This window comes from Colossoma macropomum, unplaced genomic scaffold, assembly GCF_904425465.1.
Source record: "Colossoma macropomum unplaced genomic scaffold, Colossoma_macropomum, whole genome shotgun sequence".
Classification (NCBI taxonomy): domain Eukaryota; kingdom Metazoa; phylum Chordata; class Actinopteri; order Characiformes; family Serrasalmidae; genus Colossoma; species Colossoma macropomum.
Window position 1 is genome coordinate 58,605,293 of NW_023494792.1, and position 27,155 is coordinate 58,632,447.

Consider the following 27,155-nt stretch of genomic DNA (forward strand, 5'->3'; position numbering starts at 1 on the left):
CCATTTTGTAGGGGAAGATTTCAACCACTAGCCCTTGTAATTCAGTTCCAAGGGGCAAGAAGACACTCAAAAACAAGGGGTAGGGGTAAAAATAAGAAATGGGACTGGGCCTTACTCTGTGTCAACTTCTCAGACTTGAACAGAGAAAAAGGAACTGTTAAATCTGTGTAAACAGCAAAATCCACATCAACCTTATGACTTTTGAGGGTACTGCTTACGTGGGCACTTCCCGAGATTATCCCTGCCCAGTTTACACCTAAAGAAGAAATACAGGCCATTTACTGGCCTCTAGAAAGTCATTCACAGAATACACTTTGTATATGTACACTGCGTGTCCACAAGAGCAAGAGTAACTTGATTAGAAAGAAAATATGGATTTAAGATTAATTGGGCTTTAATGTCTGCAGTGAAAACGCTGTCAGAGGAGGAACGACACCCAAGACTTTTGGTCTTATCCTTTGTTGCCTACAGAGAAACAGGAATCAGAACTGGTCATAAAAATTCATGAATAGGGCACCCCTGACAAAAGATCCTTGCTATCTGCAGTGGAATGGCTTCATTAATCATGCCATTAAGCAACAGTTTGACACATTAATTGGGCTCAGACTTCATAAATGAAGCCTGCTGTGTGTATGTGTACACATCCGAGATTGTGTTGGTCCGAATGTCTAAATATGTTTGTGTGTGATGTTCACCACTTCCCGTTACACAATGGTCCTGTGTACCCTCAGTAAATATGGGGCTGATTGGAGGACAGGGTCAGACAGAGTCACACACAGCCACTGACAGCAGTATCAGCCCTGCTCAACCAATCAGACCTTACGATCTCCCATCAGACCCCACAGTCAGCCAATAAGACCCTGCCATTTCTCCCTGTGCCAGCCATGACCCTCCCATTAGCGCTGCTCGCTTCAGAGAGACAGGAGAAACAAGACAACCACAACAAAAAGTTCTTCGCCTAAAGCTATTCGAGCGCGATGGAACACCGAGCCAATCTGTGCCGCGCACTGCAAGCCACAGCTATTTAGATTTACTCGCTATTGAGTTGCACTGGTTTTTGCCTCAAGCAGTCTTGAGCACAAAGTGAAGTTACCTTTTTAGTATCTGACTGAAAATGTAAAATTAATAGCGTGTTGGAAATGTGTTTACAGTGCAGAGAACTGTTTAATGGTGCTACAATGCGTCATATTCTCAGTCCCAATGAACTGGTGAATGAAGAAGAGTTTTTTGTTTACATCTGCAGCATTTTAAATGTAGAATTAACTGAAGTTGCAGCAATTTAGCTGGTATAAACAAGCACTGTTCTGAAATACAAAATCACCTCATGTTAGAGGTATAAAAAGGCACCTTGAAGCGTCAATCTGAAAATTCAACTGCATTCATTTTGAAATGCCAGAATTGTTTATAAAAACATGACGTATGATGCGCTAATTCTTTAGCCAAAATGGAAGTAACCAGGCTACTTTCAAATACAAAAATTGTTTTAAAAAAAAAAAACCTTCTGTTTTTATAGTCTATTTCCCACTACTTTGTGAATAGCTCCTTTAGCCACACTAACAGTCACATGCAAAAGATTAGGCATCCCAGTCAAATTACATGTTCTGTAAATTTTTTTCTTTTCTTCCATCCATCCATCATCTAAACCGCTTATGCTTCTGGGTCGCGGTGGGGTGCTGGAGCCTATCCCAGCTGTCATTGGGCGGAAGGCAGGATACACCCTGGACAGGTCGCCAGTCCATCGCAGGGCAGACAGACAGACACACATTCACACCTAGGGGCAATTCAGCATGTCCAGTCAGCCTTACTGCATGTCTTTGGACCGTGGGAGGAAACCGGAGTACCCGGAGGAAACCCACGCCGACACAGGGAGAACAGGGAAACTCCACACAGAAATGACCCTGGTCACCCAGCCGGGAATCGAACCCAGGCCATTCTTGCTGGGAGGCGACAGCGCTACCCACTGCGCCACCGTGCCGGCCTTTCTTTTCTTCCCCCCTCCCAATTTAGTCATATCCAATTCCACCCACTAGTTAGGACTCCCCTAACCACACGATACCACCAGCGCAGACGTTAACGCACATGCGCAGAGCGTACTTAAACTTGCGTTGTCGGAAAGCAGCTTTACAGAAAAATCCGGGTCCGAGCCCCCATGAGCGTCGCCAGTGGCGACAGTGGCAAGGAAAAACTCCCTAAGAGGAAGAGGAAGAAACCTTGAGAGGAACCAAGACTCAGAAGGGGAACCCATCCTCCTCTGGTCGACACCGGATAGCAAACAGTGTTAGTGTAAAGTATTATAGTACAAAACGGGGAAAACAGGTGGAGCAATGGTTAATTGGATTAGTTTTAGTTTATGTAGCAGTTTTAGTTTACATAGCCCAATAGACGATTACCCACCTCGTTCAATCGGATAGAAACTGTATACTGAATGGCCTCAATCAGACGTTTTCCATTCCAACTGAGCCATTAGTCGGATTCTTAGGCTGCATGTAAACGTGGTCAGTGCTGCTGTTTGCTGTCATAACTGCTTTACTTTCTTATGTACATGGTAAGACGTTCGTCTTCTTTCTCCAAACGCCACACTTTCATGTTCACACGCACAACGATTCATCACAGCTTGTGTTAATAAACCTTGGTTTGAACTGCCATCAAAGTTGTATTTGTTAGGTTTTGTGAAGCTGAAACTTGGTCAGTCTAGGTCAGATGTCCTTCATAAAACAGGCCCGAATTTTCAGCCTGTTTTGTTAGTTACTCACATAGAGCTGAGCTCGGAGCCTCTCGTCTTCAGTGGTGATTCTCTCTCTCAGCACGGCTCGCTGGATGTTGTCCTGAGCGGCCACTCTTTCTGCAGCCAGAATTCTGCTCACCTCGTCCTGCACCTGGGCCTGGGCATCTGCGTGGGCCTTCGCATACACCTGGGATCGCTCCTTCTCCAGCCTACACAAACACATGGCAATGATAGAGCTAACTAAATGCACTGTGCTGTACGCATACAAAAACTTATACAAATAAAAACACAATCACACAATCTTATCGCGACTCTTCTCCCTTTACCCCAGCCCTGATGCAACAGGTAGAGGGCAGCACCAAGATCAAGACAGATGTGCTGACAAAAGCACATGCGCACAACAAGGGCATATGGCAGCGACAGAGAAGTTCCAGGTGTTTGTTTATTTATGTGTTTGTTTACTTGCGCTTAAGAAGGTGTCGGTGGGCGAGTGGCGCGTTAGAGGCCTGGTAAAAGCCTGCCGAGCTCTTCGGAATGTCGAGACGAAATGTCCTGACTGTTTGAGCGGTCACCGGGTTCGCCCAGTTGCTAAGCAACCTCCTCCACCATCAAGCAGGCGCCACGATATGCGGAGTAAACTCGGCAAGATATAAACTGTAATCTGCAGCGCTCTGTTTTCAATCAAATAGCAGCCAAAGTCAAAAAAACAACGCTGGAGCCAAAAGGGATGAATGGGGGGAAAATATAATTACACTACCTAAACAAACACCAGCAAGACGAAGGACCTACAAATACAGAGTGATGCATACACACACACACACACACACACACACACACACACACAGCAATAGGTCAACCTACACCTCAGCAAATAAAAAGAGAAAGGGCAAATTGTGATATTTCGGTTTTGTTTGAAAATGACGCACGAGGGATGAGAGGGCAGAAGAAGGTTAGTGTATAATGTATATGTTTGATCTTTACACGGTTAAAAGACCATAGGCCATTAAAATACAGACGAAAGAAAAAGGATACAGCAATACATACCCACATGGTCCTCCACTGCTGTCAGTGGGTGACAAGAAGGGCAGGCCTGGGCAACTTCATTAGTGTCAGTATTGCTCTAATCAACCATGCTTTCTCAGAGTTTCTCAAAAGGCTGGATATGTTTACAACACATACTTCCGATAATGACTGATGTATATGATCCACGAGTGCATTTACATGCACTTAATAATCCGATAACTGCAGAAAGTCAGATTTTGTCAGTAATCTGATCAATGCATTTACATGCACTCGAGTAATCAGATAATGGGAAAGCTCCAGATCCACGAGTCAGACAATAATCAGATTTCTGGCCAATAAACTCACAGAAGATGACGTAACGTATAACTCAAACTTTATGGTGCTGCTTTAAATTGCGGCAAATATGAACGTACATCATCTAGAAGATGAAGAATATTTAAATCCTTCACTTCGTCAAGCATGTATTCGGTTTCAGCATCGCTCCAAAAGTGTTGTGCTGCATCTCGCGGCAACACTGCTCGCTTATTTCCAGTACCGCAGTCTGTTTTGGCACATGTGCAGACAATCCGAAAGAAATCAGAGTAAGAGTTCACATGCACCGAGAAATCTGATTACTGAGCAAAATTCTAGACCTTTTTGATCAGATTTCTTAATTGGATTTCTAGACCTTACTCTGATCCAAGAAATCAGAGTATGCTGTTTACATGACCATTTGAATAATCAGGAGAAATCCGATTATGATCGGACTATTCTGTGCATGTAAACACTTGGACCAGCCGCCACCTCCACAGATACTTTCTCCAGTTGCTATCATCCTCCTAAATAAGGCCTCCTCTCACATCCCTGCTTTAAATCTGCTTTAAACAGCTGCACGTGCACTTTATTACATACATAATGAACATAGCCACTGTGCCACTGTATATCCCATATCATAATCCTTCTGAATAAGAACATACTGTCCTCTACTGTAGTCAGTGCATATATGCATTTTGACTTGTTTCAATATACATATTTCATAAATATATGTACATTTTTATTAGCTGCTCAATTCTTTTAGCTGTATGTACTGTATATATGTACTTCAGTATTCGATTGCAGAGCAGTGAGGGTCCACATTTGTACTGTATATTGACCACACAAGCTCTAAGGTGCCTGTACCTGCCCCAAAAAGGCAGAGGAGTTAGACCACGCCCCTAATGGCAGTGGTAAACTCATTTTATCAACTTCAGCATGCAGAGCTGTTTCTGTAAACTACCGTGAGCGAACACTTTTACAGTTTTTAATGCACAATTGCTGTTTATTTACTGAATTTAACATATTGGGAAAGAATAAACAGAAAATGTGGCAAGTACACATTTTTCCAATATATTAAATATGGTCAGTAAACTGAGAAATTGAGCTCTAAAATTTACAGAAAACTGCCTTATTTACGTTTAAGCCTGTGTTAACTTATTTCCATTTTTGTTCCAACAACAAAACATGTAATCTGAGCTGGGGGTGTCCAAACCTTGTGCATACGTCTGTATAAAAATATGCATGAGGCTTCCTTTCTTGTTGACTGGACATGGCTATTTTTCTGAATGAGCATGTAAGCGCCATTCAGCTTGCGAAGCGCTTATTATTGTTTATTGAATCAGAGTAACAATAAAGCGCGACTAACGCGTGACACATTCCTTCCTGGGTTTTCTTGTTCAAAAAGGTAGTTTGTGACACAAGACTGAACAAAAGTCACTTCAATTTTCAGCTTTGTTAGTTCACGATCTTTACATAACAAATAAACGCAGCAACGGCATTCATAAATCACATTATTAAAGGAAAAGAGGGGATAAAAAGGCTGAAATGACCACAGGGCATCAGCCTTGAAGATGTAACAGCTTTCTGGATGAACTAGTTTGATTAGAGTAGTGGTTCTCAGTGCTGGTTGTGCAGCAACACTGCCCCGCACGTGTTACCGCATGTCCCTGCTCTAATATGCCCAGTTCACCTCAGAAAGGGTTCATTAACTAGTTCATTAGGTGCATTAGGTGTGTTGGGAGCAGGGGAAACTCTAGCGCAGGGCAGCAGGTACTCCAGGATGGGGCCGCATTCACAAAAACTTAAGAAAACTCATAATGTTCTCAAATGCAATTCTCGAAACGCTTAAGAAGTTCTCAAACATTCTCATATCATAATTAATGTCTTAAGATTTTTCTTTATTGTTTTCTTATATAGCCTGTATTGCCTTTTACAGCTTACCATAAACAACCCAATACACAGTCCGAATTTGTATTAACTGTTATTTCTTTTATTTAGTTTAATTCGCTCTGAGGAGCAAAACAGGGGGAAAATATCAAACCAAGCATTAGCAAAATTTAGCAAACAAGAACTGGAGGTGATGGTGGAAGAAAGGGCCAACAGGAAGAAAACGCTTCTTGAAAAATATAATAACTGTGGGGTGACGGCGGAAAGTGAGAGACAAGGATGAGGAGCAGCACAGGCGGCGTTCGTGTTTGATAAATTTAGGTGCTGACCTCGTCAACTCTTACAGCCTAAGACAAGCGTGAGGCTGTCATAAAGATAAGAACACTTTTAAGAACATAACGTTTTCAAGAATAACACTTAGAATAGCCCTTAAGACAAAAAATTAGAGAATTCTTCGTAAGTTATTTGAAGAATAACAATTTTTCGTATCTTTTTCCTTAAGGCTGAAGTTACAAAAAAATGCACATTTAAAATGATTTTCTTTCTTGAGACACTTTTGTGAATACGGCCCCAGGACTGGGAACCACTGGACTAACAGGTTTGGCAAAGGGCATCCATGTCATTCTCTCAGGGACAAATGGGATGGTTTGTGTGTCGTCACACTGCACCATATTTTAGCTCAAACCATGTTCGGGGTGTCAAAACACTCAGCTAGTCAGATATCAGCACTATTGTCTCGCTGTAACATGCACATGGAGACAAAGGCCCAATCCCATTTCACCCCTCGCCCCTACCACTGAGCCCTTAGCCCTCTGTTTTTTCCGCATTCACATCTAGGGGTAGGGTGTCCCAATTTTTGTTGAGATAGAGGGGTAGGGCTAAGTGTTAGGGCTACATGGCCCTCCAAACAGAGGTTTTTCAGAGACTCCAAACAAGGTTGTTATGAGAAAAAAGAAAAAACGGTGAGATGGCGGCGCGAGCGACCGAAGAAACCCACAAATGTGAGAAGTTTCTCTGTTAAAACATCACAATAACCATCATATTATCTTAGTTTAATGTCGTTTCAGTGTGTTATGGTCCTTTTCTTCGTAACAAGAATTAAAAAAATGGCTAAAAGTATGCTAATGTCTCGGTAGCTAGCTAGCTAATTTTGCCGTTCCACCTTAAATAGTCCAGCAGTTCTGAAGCCTGAAGCACCAGAATGTAACTGCTTCACCACTTAAGGTGGAACGGGAAAAATTCGAACAAGAATCTGGAGAATATCTGACTTTGGCTTCATATCACTGAATAATTAGCGGTGGGTGATAATAAATAATTGCCCCCCTCTTTGAAGGCATATGATTCCCTAAATGTAACTAAAGCCCAGCAGTGAGGAGCTGAACTTTACCCTCCTCTGCTGGCACTGCAGACTGGCAGGGTCGCCTACAGAGCAGCGCTGGTAGCTGTTAATGAAGTAATGCTCTTTTTATTTTTGTTTTTTTTTTTTTATTTGAGGGTCCCATTTCGTAGGGCAAGATTTCAACCACTACCTTTGGTAACTCAGTTCCAAGGGGTTAGGGTGACACTCGAAAACAAGGGGTAGGGGTAAAAAGAAGAAGTGGGATTGGGCCAAAAAGACATGCTTAGAAACAAGTGTGCACTCAATATTTTACCTTTCTGTTTACTACTAATGCAAACAGGACCCAAACAAGACAGAGTTAAACTAGTATCTGGTTAAAACAAACTCCTCCACTTCAGAAGCTTAGGATACCAGCTAGAGGACTCAAAAACCCTCTCAGTGTAAAAGTAAAAGAACAGTTTGACCAACAACACTTACACAAGTAACAGTGAAATATTGAAAGTGGGCTAGGTGTCTCATTTTTAACCACGTTAGCATTTCTGGTCGAGCTAGCCCTTTCAGCAAAAGCCATTAAGAGGAAAAACCTAAAGGAAGGTCAGACCACAATGAGAACTAATGGGCAGAGGTTTGCGGAAAGGAAAGCAAGGCAAAACCTTGCCGGTCGGAAAGAGAGAAGGCTGAAAACCCACGCTGCTGCACACAGGGATCAACAGAAAACGATAACGGAAAGCAAACATGTCCATCTGAAATACTAATCAGGGAAGAGTTCGATACGTTTTTAGAACAACACTGTTGTAAACATAAAACTGAGGTCAGCTATCGCAGCTGATGGAAATCATAGCTAATGGAAAACTTCATAACAGTCCAGTGAGTCTAGTGGGTACGATGTCAGAGAACCCGCATGTAACATAAGCTGATGTCTAAATGTGCCAGCAATAATTATCTAGATTGACTCGACAGCAGAAAGTATAATCGAGCTGAAACTGTGCTTGCTACTTATCACATATTCAGCAAACTGCTCTATCAGAGCCTCACATATAATTCAACAGCACAGCAGAGAGCTCCTCTCGTCTCCCTGATGCTCGTGCAATTTGGTCGTACAATTAGGAAAGAGAATCTTTAGAAATCAAGCCAAGCCAAACAGTGGGATCTGCTGGGAGAACATGTCGAATTAAAATATAAATTAGAACACATTCATAATTTGTTGTGCCATTTTTTAAAACAATTTGCTGCTTACAAACAATTTTTCATTCAATCTTCAGGGTATGGAAGCAAACTAAGAACTGCAGGACACACAGTACTGCGCGAAAGTCAGAGACCACACTTTATTTATTTAATTTCCAGTCAAAATGGCTATATAGTACACAATTTGAAAAGATATTTGAAAAGAAAATTACACAGAAGCACCAACAACTAAACAGTTTTTTCCAGTGCTTAGTGTTCACGCTTTGCCTTAATTACAGCTCCCATTTATTTCAAGAGTCTTTTTTTTCCCGAAGAAACCTTCAGGGATGTTTTTCCACACCTCCCAAGTTCTCATGATCCAAGCAAATACACTCAATAATGTTGAGGCCTGGACTCTGGTGTGGTCAGTCCATTGTTCTGAGAACACCAGCAGCTTCTTTGTTTGATGTGTCTGTCTCCTTTTCTCAGTAGCCATGTTTACATGCAGCCTGATAATCCATTAATAATCAGACTAATAGCTCAATCCCAACAGAATACGTCCATGTGAACACCTTTGTTGAAACAGTCTAGTCCGATTGAGGCCATTCGGAATACAATTCCTATCCGATTGATCGAGGTGGGTAATCCTGTAAATAATCCATTAAACAGAAGAAGTGTAAACGCCTGTATCTGATTACATTCCCTGTCGGAAAGTTTAAGTCCGTTCTGATCATGTTCGTCGCGTCATAGTTCAACATGGCGGAGCAGGAAACTGGTCTGCAGAGGAGACGAAGTTTATGCTCTGATCTTTAAAAGACGGCGGTGGGACGGACGTCCAGCTTATGTGTCTCAGAACACGACGTCTTCCTCTCGGCCTTCTTTAATAAGGACATGTGAAGGACGTTTTCCTGAGTCTGACATCATTTTAAAGTCATTAAAAACACAAGCACTGCTCACTGCTGCTCATCTCACTCTGACTGGACGCATGCGATGCTCGTTGTCATGGTAGCATCTACACTAAGTGGTTCTCTACACCTGCGCTTAATTTTGGATCTGATTACTTGTGCATGTAGTGAGCATGTAAACAGAGATTTTCCATCAGATTGTTAAGCAGAGTGAGCATATAAACACCTCAGTCTTAATCTATAATCTGTAATCGGAATGTATTTAATCAGTTCCGCAAAAATCTCTGCACGTCAACACAGCCAGTGAGGCTTTTTGACAGCTACACATCCTTTCAGACCCACAGCGCTGAGTCGTCTTCTCACAGTGGAAGGATGGACAGAAACACCTGTAGATGTTTTCAGATCTGAAGCAGCTTGATTTTCTCCTCTCTCTCAGAGATGAAAGCTTTAAGTGCCGTTTATCTGATGGGGGCAGTGTTGGTGTCTACCAGGTCTTCCAGGTGGTTGTTAGGGGTCCCATTTTCTCTGTAGCTTTTAATCTATTTTTGAAATCTGCTTTTGGAATCCACTTATTTTTCTTTGACTTCTCCCCTCCTTATGCAAGTAGATTATCTTATATCTAGTCTCCTCAGACTCCATATCTCCTGAAAAATTAATAGCTTGTACTTAATGGCCGTTTTGACTGGAAATGGAATGAAGAAATGCGGTCTCTGACTCTTGCACAGTACTTTATACTGACGTACAACGTCATTAAGCCTTATACTCCCACTCATGCACAAACACACTTATTTACCATTTCAGAACTTCCCCCTCGGCTTCATTAATGCAGTGCCCTGCCACCTGTCAACACACTCCCGCAATACATCTCAATACAAGCCGCTCGTAACATGGATTCTGACACACTTGCATAACAGTTACTGCGCCAAACGGCTCCCCCAACAATGCTGTTTAAAGGTGGCATGTAATATTAATAAAGGAGAATAATGTCTGCGAATGCACAGGATGAATTTTACATGAGACTGGCCCGGCCTCTTCCTGGACTGCTGGATATATGGCCTGTGCCTCTCCAGGCCTTGCAGAGAAAGAGAGGAGGAACGGAGGTTAGTGGCTCAGGAAAAAGCCTCATATCGTAGCCCCAGAATAATGAATCAAACTAAATTCTACAATCTCTTGGCTTTTACTACGCAACATTTCTCCAGAGGGGCAGCAGAGAAATGGCGCAATCTGGGGCTTGCAGCCATTGATGGGGTTGAGAGAGAGGGAGAGACGGAGGGCACAAAGAAAAACCAAATAAATAAATAAATAAATAACCGCAGAGCACTTAGAGCAACGGACGACCTTATTTTCCCGAGGCAAGGCACAACAACCCACGTCAATCACTGCTACAAGTCACAAAGACATGAGAGTGTGTGCAAGTGCATCCAGACATACCGTGTGCAAAAGGGTTGGGGTGGAGTGGAACAGAAACAGGAGGGTGTGGTTGATTAGGATCTTCTTAGGGTTTGACTGGTGTCATACTTTTAAATAGGGCACTACATACAATGGCTAAACACAAAATGGATCACCTAAAGCAGTAACAAGAGTCAAATCAGAGCCAAAAAGCAGCAGAAAAACAACAAAAAACAAGTCATAAACGGGAGAAGTGGAAGGCAGGAGACGTATCTATAAAGGCTGGCTATCTAGAAGCCTGAGACACTGTCGTATGTTTCAATCCGCATTAGTAGTCCTTTATAGAAGCAGCCAGAGGAGAATCATCCGTCGTGAGATATCAATCAGGATAAAACCTCAGCTTTATAGTCCATAAAGTCTAAATCAAAGAGGCCCCGGACTTTCAAATCCACATGAACCTGCATGAATCCAGGCGCTGCAAAACTGTTCTGCATTATTTTCTATCCAATTAAGAGCTGTGCATTTCCAAAGCACATTCAGCTCATATCTAACGCTGACGAAATCACCGAATCAGATCAGAGTGAGCAAGGTTCAGAGGCAGTGCGGAGCTTAGTTCGGCTTCTCCAGTGACTTCATTTTGCTACCTTTGTGGTTTACTCCAATCAATGTTACACAGAGTGAGGGGGAAACGTATTCAGACACTTCTGTTTTTGTTATTTAATATCCTTCCAGTGCATATATCAACTTCACATTCATACATGAGGCTTTTAACTTCATACTTTTCTTTCATGCTTATTAAAAAAGGATGTATTTATACATTTATGTTTTGATGGCATAAACCAGGAGCCAGAAACATGCAGCTCTTTTACTGCCCTGTTGCGGCTCCACAGCAGAATCAGATGTGTAGGTAAAAGTAAAATAATCCTCCTTTCCAGTAAAATAAAGCTCTGCTGATCGTTCAACACAGTTTAACAATAAATGGTCTTAAACCAGTTAATGTAGAACTGCTAATTGTTGGCGTGCAGACTGCTGCTCAACGCAGACAACAGTCTCGCCTAGCTATTAGCTAACGAAAAGGCAGAGAAAGATTTAGGATGAACTGACTTATCTGCATTCATAATCACTCCAGCTGGTTTCCTGATATGTTTAATCTGCAACAAGTGACTGTTAAACACTCTTAAAAAGTCACGAAGCTGAAGTCGCTTCTCATCCTCCAGCTTCTCATTCACATTTTCCTGTTCCGCCTTAAATGGTGCCTGCTGCATCATTTAAGGTGGAATGGGAAAGTTCGAACAAGAAGCTGGAGGATGAGAAGCGACTTCAGCCTTGTTAAAGAGAGACATTTTACAAGAAACTATCACTTTTAAGGAAAAGTTTCCTGCTGGAGATGTGAGAAAAGCGGCTATAGCTGAGCTAAAGCTTAAAGCAGAGCAAAGTAAGTCTGTGTTTTCGTTTATAAAAAATTTGTAAGCCTGTATAAGGACATACTGAGACATATTTACAGCCAAGATGGTAAAAATGGACATAAAATGTTGTGGCTCCCAAGGTGGTTTGATTGTTGCTAAAAGGACAAAATGGCTCTTCTTAACATTTGGGCTGCGACACCTGGCATAAACAAAGATATGTTTACAACACACACAGGGAAAAATTACACACACACACGTATAACATATACATATATGTATATATTATACATATATATATATATATATATATACATATATATATATATATATATATTATATAATACATATATACACACACACGCACACACACAACACATATATATATATATATATATATATATATATATGTGGAGGATTTTGGAATCACAAGTCCATCAGACGGACCCTCGTACCCTTGGTGAAGAAGAGGAATGGCCCAAAGTTAAAGCAGAAAGTCACAAAAAGCTGCTTTCTTCTTACCATAAATGACTCAAAGTTGTAAATGCCAACTTTGGCTTTGCAACAAAGTACTAATATCTGTTTAGTCTGAATACTTTTCTCACAACTTTGTTTTTTAAACCTATCTTTGTTTATGCTTATTAATACATTCCTTTTTTTCATATTTACACAAAGTCAAAAGACATTATGTGTGTACATTTGCAGTAGATATATGCATTAAAAGCATATTAACTCACGCAAACAAACAATTCGGAATATCTGTATCCTCTCACTCTAATTTGGGCAGCGCAGATCATGAAATGACACAAAGCTCATAGAGTAAAGGCACCAAGATCCAAATGTGTTGTAGCAAGAGTCTTTAACTTTCTATAGGAACAAAAGATCTAAAACACAGCAGGAGAGAAAGAAAAAAAAGTCAGGCCTAAAAAAGACTAAATCAGCAAACTAAGCTCAAAATCAATGTGAAAATGTTGACTAATCACAAAGAAATAAGTCTAAAATGAGCCGAGAAGGCAATGAAGCTATTTAATAGACTAAACAGAAATATGGAGTATCGACAGGCAGGGGGCAGCGGCTGTGGTCAAGGCCACTTCAATCTCACCATACTAACACGCAGTAATTACTGTAAGCACTAAACGAAGAAGAGTGAGGCCACAGCTGACCGTAAATTACGCTGCTGGGAAAAAGAAGCCGGACTGAGGCCAGATTTGAGGGTTGATTTAAGGGTTAAAGCTCTTAGTTTTTGAAGCAGTGTTTCTGATTTGTCCATCACATGCTCGTACTGGACAGCGGCAGAATGACTGCACAAAACAGAGCCATTGGTCCATAACTGAACTGTGATTATCTACAGTGTAGGGCTGTCATTACTGATGACATAGTCATGTGCAAATGTTTGGGCACCCCTGGTCACGTGACATGCTTTGTTGATTTTTTAAGTGAAATTATGTTAACACACCCTCTAAAGAGAACACAGTTCTGCATGCTTTAATGCACAATCATTGTTTATTTGCTACATTTTTGTAAAATATTTGTTAAAAAGGTATTGTAAAAAAAAGAAAAGAAAAATTGTGGCCAGTGCAAAAGGTATGGCACATTTTATATTTTATATTTTATGTTTTATTTAATTTCCAATGTGTTAATGTCAGCAAATAAATTGAAATTTTGCGTTAAATTTGCCAAAAAATTTAACCTTTTTTATCTACTGAATCAACAAAATGTGTAATTTGACAGGGGCTGTTCAAACCTTTGCATATGACTGTGATGTTGATCTACTAATTATATTGACAATTAATTAAGGGTACTTTACAAGAAAAGACTTGAAGTCAACCTGAATGGGAAATCATAACACATTTTTCTTCTGTACTGTGACAAACTTCCCAGTGAAAGACTAGCTAGCACTGCATTTCCATGGGTGGTGGTGAGGGGGTTCGTAATTCATTTATACATGACTGTCTTCCAACCTCTCTTAAGCCTTATAATTTCATAGCCTGTTTTTGTTACTGTGCCTTTAAGACTGATATGCAAATTGAGCTCTGTTCTGATTGGCTGCCCTGCAGTGTGTCTCATTCAAAAAGCTCTCAAAGCTAAAACACTCCCTATAACTTCAATATAAACAGGCAGGGCTGAACTGCTGTGGGCTCAATAAGCGAAAATAAAGCCATATGCAAAAGTTTGAGCACCCCCGCGGCTCAAATTACATTCTGTTGATTTTCTAAATTAAAATACCTAAACACATCCTCTACAGAGAACACACTTCAGTTATAACATTTTTCTGCAGATTTTAATGCGTGTAAACAAATCTATATGAAAATCTATAAAAATGATATTTTTTTTCCAATGTTATATTTAGCAAATAAAGAGTAATTGTGCAATGAAATGCGTAGAAGTGTGTTCTCTGTAGAGGATGTGTTCACTTATTTTCACTTAGAGAATAAACAAAACATCATTTGCCCAAACTTTTGTATTCAACTGTATGTAAATGAGTGACATCACAAAAACAAAGGATCGAAAACAGGCTGATTTTGCAGTTTCGTTTCCATATCTTGACTGTATCAAGTTGTGCAATGTTTATATATCACTTCAAACTCTATTTTAAACTTACTATTTCAGATAAGTGAGAGAAATTCAGTTTTTCATAATAAAAGTCACTTAAACTATGCAATATTACCATGCAAATTATCAACTAATCACTGCTGATTCATCGAGAAAGCAAATGTTATGTATTTTTATTATTTAATTAATTCATTAAATAGTTCAAATAACTATTATTTAATGAATATTAAAAATTATTATTTAATCATATATTTTTCATTATTTAATTAATTATTTTGTAATAACTGTGTTATAACAGTGTTATAAAAGCAAACAAGAAATGTACAAGGATGAGCAGCCACACTGAAGCAAAAGCCACAGGGTGTGTTTTAGGGCACATGCTGAGAATGAAGTGGCCTCCCACCCTCCAGCGTGTTTTTCCCCCCATAGGAGCGTGTAATCCGCACTGAGCTGCCCTCTCTCTACAGATGAGCAGTGAGTTTCCTTAAAGGGGTGTGTGTTTGTGTGTGTGTGTGTGTGTGTGTGTGTGTGTGTGTGTGTGTGTGTGCTGATGCAGCATTCTGCAGGTCAGTCAGCCTGAGTGTCTGCTTTAGCTCTGCAGGACGGTTCTGCCTCAGTGCTTTACCGCAAAACTCTCATACTGTACTGACGGCATGAAACATACACAAACAGGAGCCTTCTGTACACACACACACACACACACACACACACCCCATGAAGAGGAAGAGGGAGAGAAGGATGGTTGATGCAGCGTTAAAGCGGAATTCCACCAATTTTTCAACATTTCTCCTTAACCACAATTCAACGGTTGGGATATAAACAAAGTCATTCAGAGTGGTTTGATGTGAAACGGCTCATTCTAGACAAAATTACTGACTCTGATTTCTTTACAGTGGTGGTGATGGGAACCAGGGGTCGCCATGACTTTAACACAAATATAGCCATATTTTATTTATTTACTATCCAAAACCACCACTGAACCTACACGTGTCTTCTGAGGTTTTATACGCAGTGTTGATGGTAAAATAGTGGAAAATCTGACAAAATAAGGCAAAAACCTTCTCAAAACTATAACAAAGCAATGTCTCAGGCAGTAGGCAGTGCATTCATAACCATTTCATGTGATGTCTTTCTGTGATGGAGCTTTTAGAGGCAATAAACTCTTCACACATCTGGCTCTATCACCACCAGTGTGAACAATTCGGACTCAAGTTTGTCCAGAATGGTGAATTTCACATCAAACCACTCAATGACTTCACAGTGTAACATTTATTAATGCAGGAATTTTTAAAATGGGCAGAATTCTCCTTTAAGATTTTCCTTCACTGGAACAGAGGGCTTAGTATAAACCCTGAAAAGCTGCAGACGTTTGTTCCTCCTCCACCAAACTTTACAGTCAACACGGGCAGGTAACGTTAACCAGAAATCCAAACCCAAAATTTGTCTGTCAGACTGCAGGATAGTAAAGCATGATTTTATTACTCCAGAGAACACATTTCAGCTGCGTCAGAATCTAACGGAGGCGTGTTTTACACCAATTCAGCTGAAGCTCGGCACTTAGGTACATTACAAGAGCTTTAAAGTCTTAGACCGGCCTCACACCAAACGACTTCGCAGACAGATATCCATGTCGGAATAAAATCACAAGAGTCTTGTTAGAGAGAGAGAGAGAGAAAGACAGAAAGAGAGAGAGAGAAAGACAGAAAGAGAGAGAGAGAGAGAGAGAGGGAGAGACAGAAAGAGAGAGAGAGAGAAAGACAGAGAGAGAGAGAGAAAGACAGAGAGAGAGAGAGAGAGAGAGAGAAAGACAGAAAGAGAGAGAGAGAGAGAGAGAGAGAGAAAGACAGAAAGAGAGAGAGAGAAAGACAGAAAGCGAGAGAGAGAGAAAGACAGAGAGAGAGAGAGAAAGACAGAGAGAGAGAGAGAGAGAGAGAGAAAGACAGAAAGAGAGAGAGAGAGAGAGAGAGAGAGAGAGAGAGAAAGACAGAAAGAGAGAGAGAAAGACAGAAAGCGAGAGAGACAGAAAGAGAGAGAGAGAGAGAGAGAGAGAGAGAGAGAGAAAGACAGAAAGAGAGAGAGAGAGAGAGAGAGAGAGAGAGAGAGAGAGAGAGAGAGAGAAAGACAGAGAGAGAGAGAGAGAGAGAGAGAGAGAAAGACAGAAAGAGAGAGAGAGAAAGACAGAAAGCGAGAGAGACAGAAAGAGAGAGAGAGAGAGAGAGAAAGACAGAAAGAGAGAGAGAAAGACAGACAGAGAGAGAGAGAGAGAGAAAAAGACAGAGAGAGAGAGAGAGAGAAAGACAGAAAGAGAGAGAGAGAGAGAGAGAGAGAGAGAGAGAAAGACAGAGAGAGAGAGAGAGACCAGATTGGTGCATATTTTATCATATCAATAATGCAGAAACTTTTAAACATGGAAGATTGAAATGTTTGAAAAGCTTTTCAAAACAGACTTAAGATAACGATCAATATAGAACCTTCCCTCCATCTAGGATGAGTAACTAATCCTCAATCTTGACTGGTCAGCTGTGGATGATGTACAGTGCTTTTTCATGAGCGCCCAAGCACAAAGGTTAATGTTTTCTCAACTTAAATGCATGTTTTTTTTTTTTGCACAGGCACGATGAGTCCTTTACAGTCGCGATTCATGTTGCTTCATAGACAACAGTGAAAATAAGCGCTCAAGAGAATCGGAAAAGGCGTCTTCTAAACACCCCCTTTAGGCTTGTGTGCAGCTGCTCGGCCATGGAAACCCAAACCACGAAGGTCTTGACAAACAGTTATTGTGCTGATGTTGCTCCAGAGGCAGTTTATAGAGTGCTACAAACAAGGACAGTGCATCCACACTAAGCATTCCCGTTCTGTGGGCTTGTATGATCTACCAGCTGACAGCTCAGCTGTTGTTGCTTCTAGAAGTTTCCATAATAATAGCTCATATAGTTGACTGGGGCAGGTTTAGCAGGCCAGAAATTTGACAGTATAACTTGGAAAGCAGGGCTTATTCTACTGCCAATGTTTGTCTTCTGAGATTGCATGGATGTATGCTTGATTTTATACACTTGTTAGCAATGAGTGTGGCTAAAAAACACATTATTTTGTAGTGTATAATAGCGGATAATATTGAGGCCAGCACTAATGCCTCTGCAAGCACAAATGATAAATGTTGCCCACTACCTACTATCCCTGCTCCATCCATCTAGGAAAGAACACATACACCGATCAGGCATAACAATATGACCACCTCCTTGTTTCTACACTCACTGACCATTTTATCAGCTCCACTTACTATATAGGTGCACTTTGTAGTTCTACAGTTACAGACTGTAGTCCATCTGTTTCTCTGCATACTTTGTTAGCCCCCTTCTACGCTGTTCTTCAGTGGTTGTGCTGGTACGAGTGGATCAGACACAGCAGTGCTGCTGGAGTGTGTAAACACGGTGTCCACTCACTGTCCGCTCTATTAGACACTCCTACCTTGACGGTCCACCTTGTAGATGTAAAGTCAGAGACGATAGCTCATCTGCTGCTGCACAGTTTGTGTTGGTCATCCTCTAGTCCTTCATCAGTGGTCACAGGACGCTGCCCACAGGACGCTGTTGGCTGGATATTTTTGGTTGGTGGACTATTCTCAGTCCAGCAGTGACACTGAGGTGTTTAAAAACTCCAGCAGCACTGCTGTATCTGATCCACTCAGACCAGCACAACACACACTAACACACCACCACCACATCAGTGTTACTGCAGTGCTGAGAATGATCCACCACCCAAATAGTACCTGCTCTGTGAGGGTCAATGGGGGCCCTGACCACTGAAGAACAGGGTAAAAGAGGGCTAACAAAGTATCAGAGAAACAGATGGACTACAGTCTGTAACTGTAGAACTACAAAGTGCACCTATATGGTAAGTGGAGCTGATAAAATGGACAATGAGCGTAGAAACAAGGAGGTGGTCAGAATATTTCTGATCAGTGTACATGTCTGTAAACACATTAATAAGGCAAGACACACAAGAAGACACAGAAAAATCCACAAATATACTAAACGGTAGACACACATAAAAAAAAGGTAGTTCAAAGAAAAAATATTCAAAAAAGAAAGTAAAGTAATCAAATAAACATGTATTTAAAAGAAAAATTATCTGAAAATTAAATCAGGTGTCAAGCGTCACACTGCGAAACGGAGGTTTAATTGCAGGACCACGGCCTCACAGTAACACATCTAACAGCGGTCCAGCTCAGGCTCACATTTCCTCCTAAACGGCCTCTGAAATAATATCGCAATTCAATTACCACTTGATGGCAACGGCGGGGAAAAGGAGCTTATCCGCACCGTCATTAGTTTCAATTAAAAGACGGCCATGGATCTTTTAACGAAAACACACAGCGAACGGGGGGGAAAAAAACAACTCAATACCAAACACGGATATTGAGCCGTGCTGGTAAGGATGAGAAATGAAAAGAGGAGAGGAGAGAGATTTTCAGCACGGTGAAATCCCATCTCTCCTGCACCGAGTGGGAGAAGTGAAGTGAATTAAAGCAGCATTAAAACCGGAATGAGTTTCCCCAAAGCACAGTTGCGCAAAGAACATCAAAACATTACCAAGCATTACTTGCAGGACTGGGAATTGCTTGTTTTTTTAAAGCCTAATTTCAAAGCTAATAATGAGTCCTGTATATAAAACAATAAATAAAACAGGAATGTGTCAGTTATTTTGAGTTAATGTTTCAAACGTAACAAGGTTAAGATAATGAATGCAGCACTGCTATTGATCTGCCTTTACCTGGTGCGCCATTCAACAGTTTTAGCAGGAGGAAAATCGGATGAAACTGTAGAAATGTCCAAATAGCTTCAACAGTAATATGAAATTGTCCGCCCCATGGGGTGTTTTTTCCCCTTACACAGCATTTTGGAAGGAAGGATGCAAAAAAGTCATATTTTGATGGAATAATATCAGCCTGCAATAAGAGCTGTAACAAAAAGTTTGGCAATTTTCTCAGAAATTGAGGTTCTGTTCACCAGCAACAGCTAAAGTGATATAATAGGAAATATGCAGATTAATGTTTTAGCTCTTCAGGCCGCAGCTTCATTTAAGCTGGTTTAACATTTTAAAGTGCTAGTTAACTAGACGAACTACATTTACTGAGCACTTTATCAGAAACACTATACTAATACTGGGTAGGGCATCTTTTTGCTCTCAAAACAGCCTCAATTCTTAACATGGATACCACAAGATGTTGGAAACATTCCTTTGAGATTCTGGTCCATGTTAACATGACATGCATCTTGCAATTCCTGCAGCTTTTTCAGGTGTTCCTTCATGCTGAGAATCTCCCAATCCACATCACAAAGGTGGTCTATTGGATTCAGATTGGTGGCTGGGAAGACCACTGAGGAACACTGAACTCATGTCATATAATTGTCATGTTCATGAAATCAGCTTGAGACGAATTCTGCCTTGTGACATGGCGCGTTATCATGCTGGAAGTAGCCAACAGAAGATCATAAATTGTGGCAATGAAGGAATGCCCATGGTCACCAACAATACACCAAATACAGGCTGTGGCTATTCAAGCGATGACTGAGTGGTAGTCAGCTCGAACCAGTCTAGCCATTCTCCGTCGACCTCTCTCATCAAAAAAGGCATTTCCGTCCGCAGAACCGCCGCTCGATGGATGTTTTTTCTTTACTGCACCATTCTAAGTAAACTCTAGAGACTCTTGTGCATGAAAATCCCAAGAGATCAGCAGTTATAGAAACCAAACCGGCTGTCTGGCACCAACAATCATGGCACAGTCAGAATCACTGAGATCACATTTTTTCCTCATTCTGATGGTTGATGTAAACATTACTTGAAGCTGCTGGCCTGCAAAATACACTGTATTTCCATTGCTGACACAGGTATTCAGTTCTCTGACATAATTTACGATCCCCAGCAGCCCTCTGAACATTTGGCTCTGACTTTATCATGACATTTTCACACAATACAAAAGTTACTTGGAATAAATCATTTATCCATGAACTTCCATTAGAAGCTGAGAACTTTTCTCCTTCCCCTTTAAAGGCACCTCTTTGGAGGTACGGGGGTTTTGTCACCGCAGGGACGATACAGTATGTGACTGCTTTAACCCTCATGTACCTAGACTATATTTCTTTTTTAATTTTCAGCCGTTACCGTTCTTTTCCTTTCGCTATCTGCTCACATAGGTATGACACTACAACAGAATCCCTGTCCTCTTCAAGTCATTAACTCACTCTAGGTTAGATGCCACATTAAAAATGTAAACGATAATCAACAACGGAAACATCTGTCAACAATTACTGTCGTCAACATTTTCAATAACGTTGAATAATTGGTTCAGACACTAAACAGTTACAGGAGGACGGTTGAGGATATCAAAGCAAAAGCAAGGCATCGACATGAATCAAAGTTTACCTAGCATGCCAACCTAATGCTGGGATCAGACGACACGATTTCAGCTCGATTTTGACAACATTTTGTTGCAGCCAACAATTTTCCAGCATCGGGCCTGAATATGCGCATTGGGAACAATGTACAGGTCGTGTAGTGCGACATAATTGAAGAACAGCAATGTGGCATCTGGGACGCCTCACGACACCCCAATGAAAAGTCTAGCATGTTAGAATTTTTGTATTTTTCTGCCAAGTTTGACATCTCCTACGATATGTTCCTTGACGTTAACCGATAGGATGACAGAGTTCTGTCGGCCGCAACGAAACCGAGGAAAGGTTTGTTGAGCTGTGGTAACAATACCCCTGCCTTTTTGACATTTCCTCAAGAGAGCACTATGACAGTCCAAAAAGCTTATAGCACCTGTTTACATCACACTTAGAAGCCACATTTACATAATGTTCTTGATATGTTAACACATTTGTTCCCTCAAGTTCTCTTTGAAGGACAGACAGACCATAGTGTCCTCTTCGTGACACCTAGGAACAGGTCCCTGATCGTTTTTCCTTTCTTTTCAGAACCCAAAACCGCCAGCATCACACAAAGCACTTCTGATAGGCAGTTTCTTGACCCTCCTCCCCATGAATTCGCGCAAGAACTTGAAAGATGATTGGTCGGCGTCAAACTTGTAGTGCTGCCAGCCTCCCAACCAAGACACGGCACAAATTCATGGCACTACGACTGCCTAATCTGGCATACCGACCATCATGAAAGACAAAAATACTGCGTGGTCCGATTCTGGTTGGAAGCTGTTCTTAATATCCAACACCAGAAGGGACTTCAGGAAAAATGATCACTTCACCTCAGATCCATAAAACACTGCTGCAAACAGTGAGTTTGGAGGACGAAAACAAAGACGACTCCCCTCCGTACCCCCATCACTCGGAGCCAACAGTAAACCACCAAACCAAGAAAACAATTTCATCCTATTCAGTTCTATAGCCTCACTAGGGCACTTTAAAAACAACCTAAGGACAGAGAGACGAAATAAAGAAAGAAACGCGGGACATGGACATCTAAATGGAAGACAACATTAAGGAAAATATTGATTCTGTCCCTCCGAGCGTGACATCATGGTCAATAAAGCCCCTACTTTGGCTTAATGGCGTTGCCTGGGCGATGGGACGGAGCACTTTGCCTCCGTCACCTCGACAACAATGCTGTAAAACAAGAGACTCTGCCCCTAAATTTGCTTTTATGGCCGACAGAAAATAAACTCTCTGTCAATAGCAATTTCTGTAGGTCAGTGTTGTGGCCCTGTGAGGGACTGAAAGGATTACTGGCATAAGAGGGTGACACGAACTAGAGTTACATTCTGGAGCTCCACAGCAAACGGAGCAAAACAGATAATGTCGTTTGCGGACTGTGTAGATAATACGGTAAGCAGACGATATTAGTGTTATGCATCTGTTACTGTCCTATAGAAGTTGTATAATCAGCACAAATGCTGTTCAACAGCACCTAGCGTTCAATTGTAAATCATAATTGGAAGATTTTTGACTCGGACTGGTCACATTTCACTTCTATCTATCTGGACCTAAACGTACAGCCCTAGGATGAAATCCTCTGCAGTTGGCTGCACTAAAGTTGGTTGGGGAATACAGCGAATTGTCAAGCATGGGGGTTAGAATCGATATTCCGTAAAAGTCACGCTAGCAATTTTCCGGGTCAGGACCCAATAAGGCCTCCAGACTTCATTCATTTTGACATGCACAAAATCGTAACATTAACCGGTCAAACAACTATAAGACATGCTAGTGGTATTAACCTTCCAGAAAACATTTTCAGTAAAAGTTAATGCAGCAATTTGCCCTTTTTCATGATGAAATAGAGGAAGGGGGGAAATGGAGGGAAAGACGTTAAGGCTGAAATAATTACTGGACATTATCGATAATGCTGACAATAAAAAAAAAATGGCCGACAAATTTTTCCGTTCTAGATTTTTTGCTTATGTTTTAAAAGTGACGTCCAAACTAGAGGGAGTTACTGATTTAATCTGAAGAGGGTAGCAGTTTACTTAGTAGTATCATACCTCTGTGAGAAGAGAGTGAAAGAAAAAGAATAACCATGGCTGAAAATTAAAAGAAGTAAAGTCTGGTAGCATTTTCTTGAAATTTCCCAAATGTCCAAAAAAACAAGTATCTCCAAAATGGTAACTTTACAGGAGAGGCTGAAATGGTCTTAACTTTGAATGTAAGTTCATGTAAAGCTTTACTCCAAGTAATTTTGGAGTATTTCTATTGACCCTTTCGCCATGAAGTGTTTATATTATGGGCTATTAATAGCTGTCATGCAGCTCATATTTAAGTAATAGAACATGAGAGGGAGACCCTGAGTGTTCTATTGCTTTTATACAACAGCTAAATAAATAAAGCAATAAATTAATAAACTGGGCCGTGAACGCGGCATTTAATATGTTTTAATGTTTGCAGTTCCTTCACCAAATTATAGTTCCTTAACAAGCAGCTTGTTGTTACGTCAGAGTAACGAGCTCCGCCCACTCGCTGCACAGCCACAGTTCGTTCTCCAGCTCCTCACACTAAATTCCCAAACTGTCATCACCACTGAGCAGCTTTTCAGTCGGCAGCTGTGACAGAAGAACAGCTGAACAACCTGGAATCAGCCAGAAATGAACCCAACACCATTCGCCAAACTAAACGGGCTGTAAGATGCTTTACAGACTGGCTGGAACAAAACAACATTAATACTGATCTGGCAAAAATTGACAAAACTGAGCTAAACTTGATATTGCGGCAGTTTTATGGTTCAGTCTGATTTGGTCAGACTCTGAAGATCAGACTACACGTTTGGTGAATGGTATTGGGTTCATTTCTGGCTGATTCCAGGTTGTTTAGCTGTTCTTCTGTCACAGCTGCCGACTGAAAAGCTGCTCAGTGGTGATGACAGTGTGGGAATTTAGCGTCGTCTCATCTTCAGAGTCTGACCAAATCGGCTGTCGGTCAAATGTGATCTTAAAAGCGTCCATTTTCTGTTTGTGGCAAAGTAAGAAGTGAAAACGGTCAAATGGCTTGAGTGTCTCCTACAGCCGTCAAAGTCGTTGCTTAGCAACAGCGTCTCAGTGGAGTGATACAGTGTTTGTGAAAAAAACGTGATGTTGTGGCGAAATATCAGCACGGTTAGAACGCCTCTCAACCAATCAGCTTGCGTGGCCGTAACTAACTGTTGTATAAAGTATAACAATGCAACTTCACTACCCCTGTTCCACATAGCGCTTGCTTTGCCCTACACTGCTCCAGCACTACAGCAACACTATTTTTCTCACCAACAAAGCATATTAGAATGTGAATTAGGGAGAGAGAGACTGAGCTCCCATCAGTGGAAGTTAATAGATCACCCCATCAGAAAGGAGGAAATTACCTCCCGTGCGAGTCTCTCTCCAGTGATTAATTGATCTGAAGAAAAAAAGAAGGCGGAAAGAGTGAGGCTGATGGGTACCGGAAGAGAGGTGAACGAGTCCACGGACCACACGGCTAAATCTGTGGCCCAATTTGACCACTGCCGAGATACAACATTCTTATCTGTGTAACCGCGATCTGTCTTTGTCAAACTGTTCCTCTATCTGATCTCAAAAATACATTCAAACCCAGCGTCAAGACATCAGATGCAACAGCATTTCTATTAGGAAGGAGACAGAGAGTCATTTATTAAGCTTTAATAATTAAAACTACATGATTGGCAAATGTATCGAGCACCAGAGCTGCACAATGTTTTTGCTTAGAACTGAGACCGCAGTTCTTATGATGCTTGGGATGTTTTCATAAAGGTAGGACAAAAGGTGTGAAAAAAATATTACGAAAACAAATTTTATAAATATAATCAAGTAAACAAATAGAATTACAAATAAATTACTGCAGAGCGGTGCTGCTTCTGCCACAAAACACTGAGTGCATTTACATGCACTCAATAATCCGATCATAATCGGATATCTGCAGTTATCTGATTATTCAAATGGTCATGTAAACAGCACACTCCCTATTTCTTAGATCGGAGTAAGACCTAGAAATCCGATGAAGAAAGCTGGATTTTAGCTCAGTAATCAGATTTCTCGGTGCATGTGAGCTCTTACTCTGATTTCTTTCGGATTTCTCAGTCGGCGCGTGTGCGAAAACAGGCGGCGGTACCGGAAATAAGCAAGCAGCGCTGTGCCGAGACACTGAAACCGACTACATTCTCGATGAAATGAAGGATTTAAATATGCTTCATCTTCTAGACGATGCATGTTCATTGTTTCAGCTAAAGTGGCGCGATGATGAAAAGCTGAGGCATGAGTTGGATGTTACGTTTACATCACGTCTTCTTCTGTGAGTTTATTGGCCGGTTACAAAGTAGAAATCTGATTACTGTCTGACTCATGTAGACCTGGAGTTTTCCATTATCTGATCACTCAAGTCCAAGTAAACACGTTGATCAGATTAGTGACAAAATCTAATTTTCTGCAGTTATCAGATTATTAAGTGCATGCAAATGCACTCACGGTTAAACATTAATTTTTTGACATCTTTTGAAAGTAGCAGCTTCCTTCTACATATGAAAGTTCCAAGATAAATGGAAAAATGGAAACTGTCCAAAATTAATATAAAATCTTTATATTAACCCCCAACGAAAGTTAGCTACACTTTTGGAGATGAGAGATTTTTGTCTGACAGTGACCATATATTTAGATTAGATTGGATTCTTATATTGTCCTCCAGAAAGGAAATTTGTTTTACACAGCCTGTGCCATTCATACATTGTTCTCGGACATACAAAATCAGACATTTGAAAAATTTCATACATTCGGGTAAACATTATCAAGACAGAGTACAAGCAACAAGACCTGTCCATAAGACGCACATTTAAAGACATGAGGCCTACATATATACATCAGTTACTCTTTTTGAGAGCAGGCTTTAGATCAGAGGTCACTAATAGGCGGACCGCTGTCCGAGTCCGGACCCAGACGCTGTCCTATGCGGACCTGGACCTATAACCGATAAACTGTGGAGAATTATTTAATTTCGACGGGGTGGGGGGTCCTATTTTATCCGGCATAGCTTTCCAGTCATTACGGTAGCTTTAGCGGCCGGGAAACTCACAGACCAATTGCATGCGTTGTAAATGTCACACGTGACGCTACTCAGCCAATCAGATCTGTGCATTACGATAAGCACTGAGACTCGAGTGAGTGACGCACACACAGGGAGGGACGAGGTGAGAGACAGCAGTCGGAGAAGAAAGTGAGTCAGAGGGAAGTTATTTCACACGGCTGCTCTAAAAACAGAAAACTGACAATAAATGTTGTTGAAATATGACTGAATTGCACTTTATTTGATTTGACATTCAGTTGTTGACTGTATAAGATGTTGATATACCTACTAGGCTACTTCAGTAAACAGTATATGGCACTGAATCATGATGCAAGTTAGACATTATGATGTTCCGGATCTTTGCTTGAGAAAATTTTCTCTAACAGGATCGTATTGAATTTTAATTAAACACCACTGCTTTAGAACATCTATTCCAACAGGGTAGCTTGTTAAGGGCTGATATGGCTGAAGGTATGAAACTTTTTGTAAAGCAGGCTTTTAATTTTTTTACACACTAATGTTCTGTATCTCCGGTCTGGAAGTAAAGTAAAGAAGAAAGAGTGCAGTGGGTGATCTGGCCCTTGTGCTACTGTGATGGCCTTACATAATAATAATAGCCTTATTGCCTATATTTGATAGGTTGTGTGTGGGAAAGCCCATGATTTGTGATTTACTGTCCACAAAGGGAGATTCAGACTAAAAACGTTTGAGACCTGCTGAATTAGGCAATGCCATGTACACTGGTGGTCTTTGGGTGCGTTTACATCTATAGTTTGGTTCTCCTGGTCCAAACCAAAAATCAATATTACGATGCACTTTATTTCTACACTCTTAAAAAAATGGTTCTTCAAGGTTCTTTAGTAAAGGCAATGGTCCAATATAGAACCATGAGTTCTATACAGAACCATTTCATGCTTAAATAGT

At 41.0% G+C, this 27,155-nt stretch overlaps 1 protein-coding gene across 3 annotated transcripts in view; it reads right to left on the reverse strand.

The window, feature by feature from the left end:
- The window catches only part of chchd3a (coiled-coil-helix-coiled-coil-helix domain containing 3a), a 153,567-nt gene that overhangs the window by 87,423 nt on the left and 38,989 nt on the right, over positions 1–27,155 (reverse strand). For all 3 annotated transcript variants that reach the window (XM_036577675.1, XM_036577674.1, XM_036577673.1), the window contains one exon: positions 2,754–2,934. In XM_036577675.1, the coding sequence (XP_036433568.1) occupies positions 2,754–2,934 (181 nt within the window). The remainder of the gene's footprint in view (positions 1–2,753; positions 2,935–27,155) is intronic.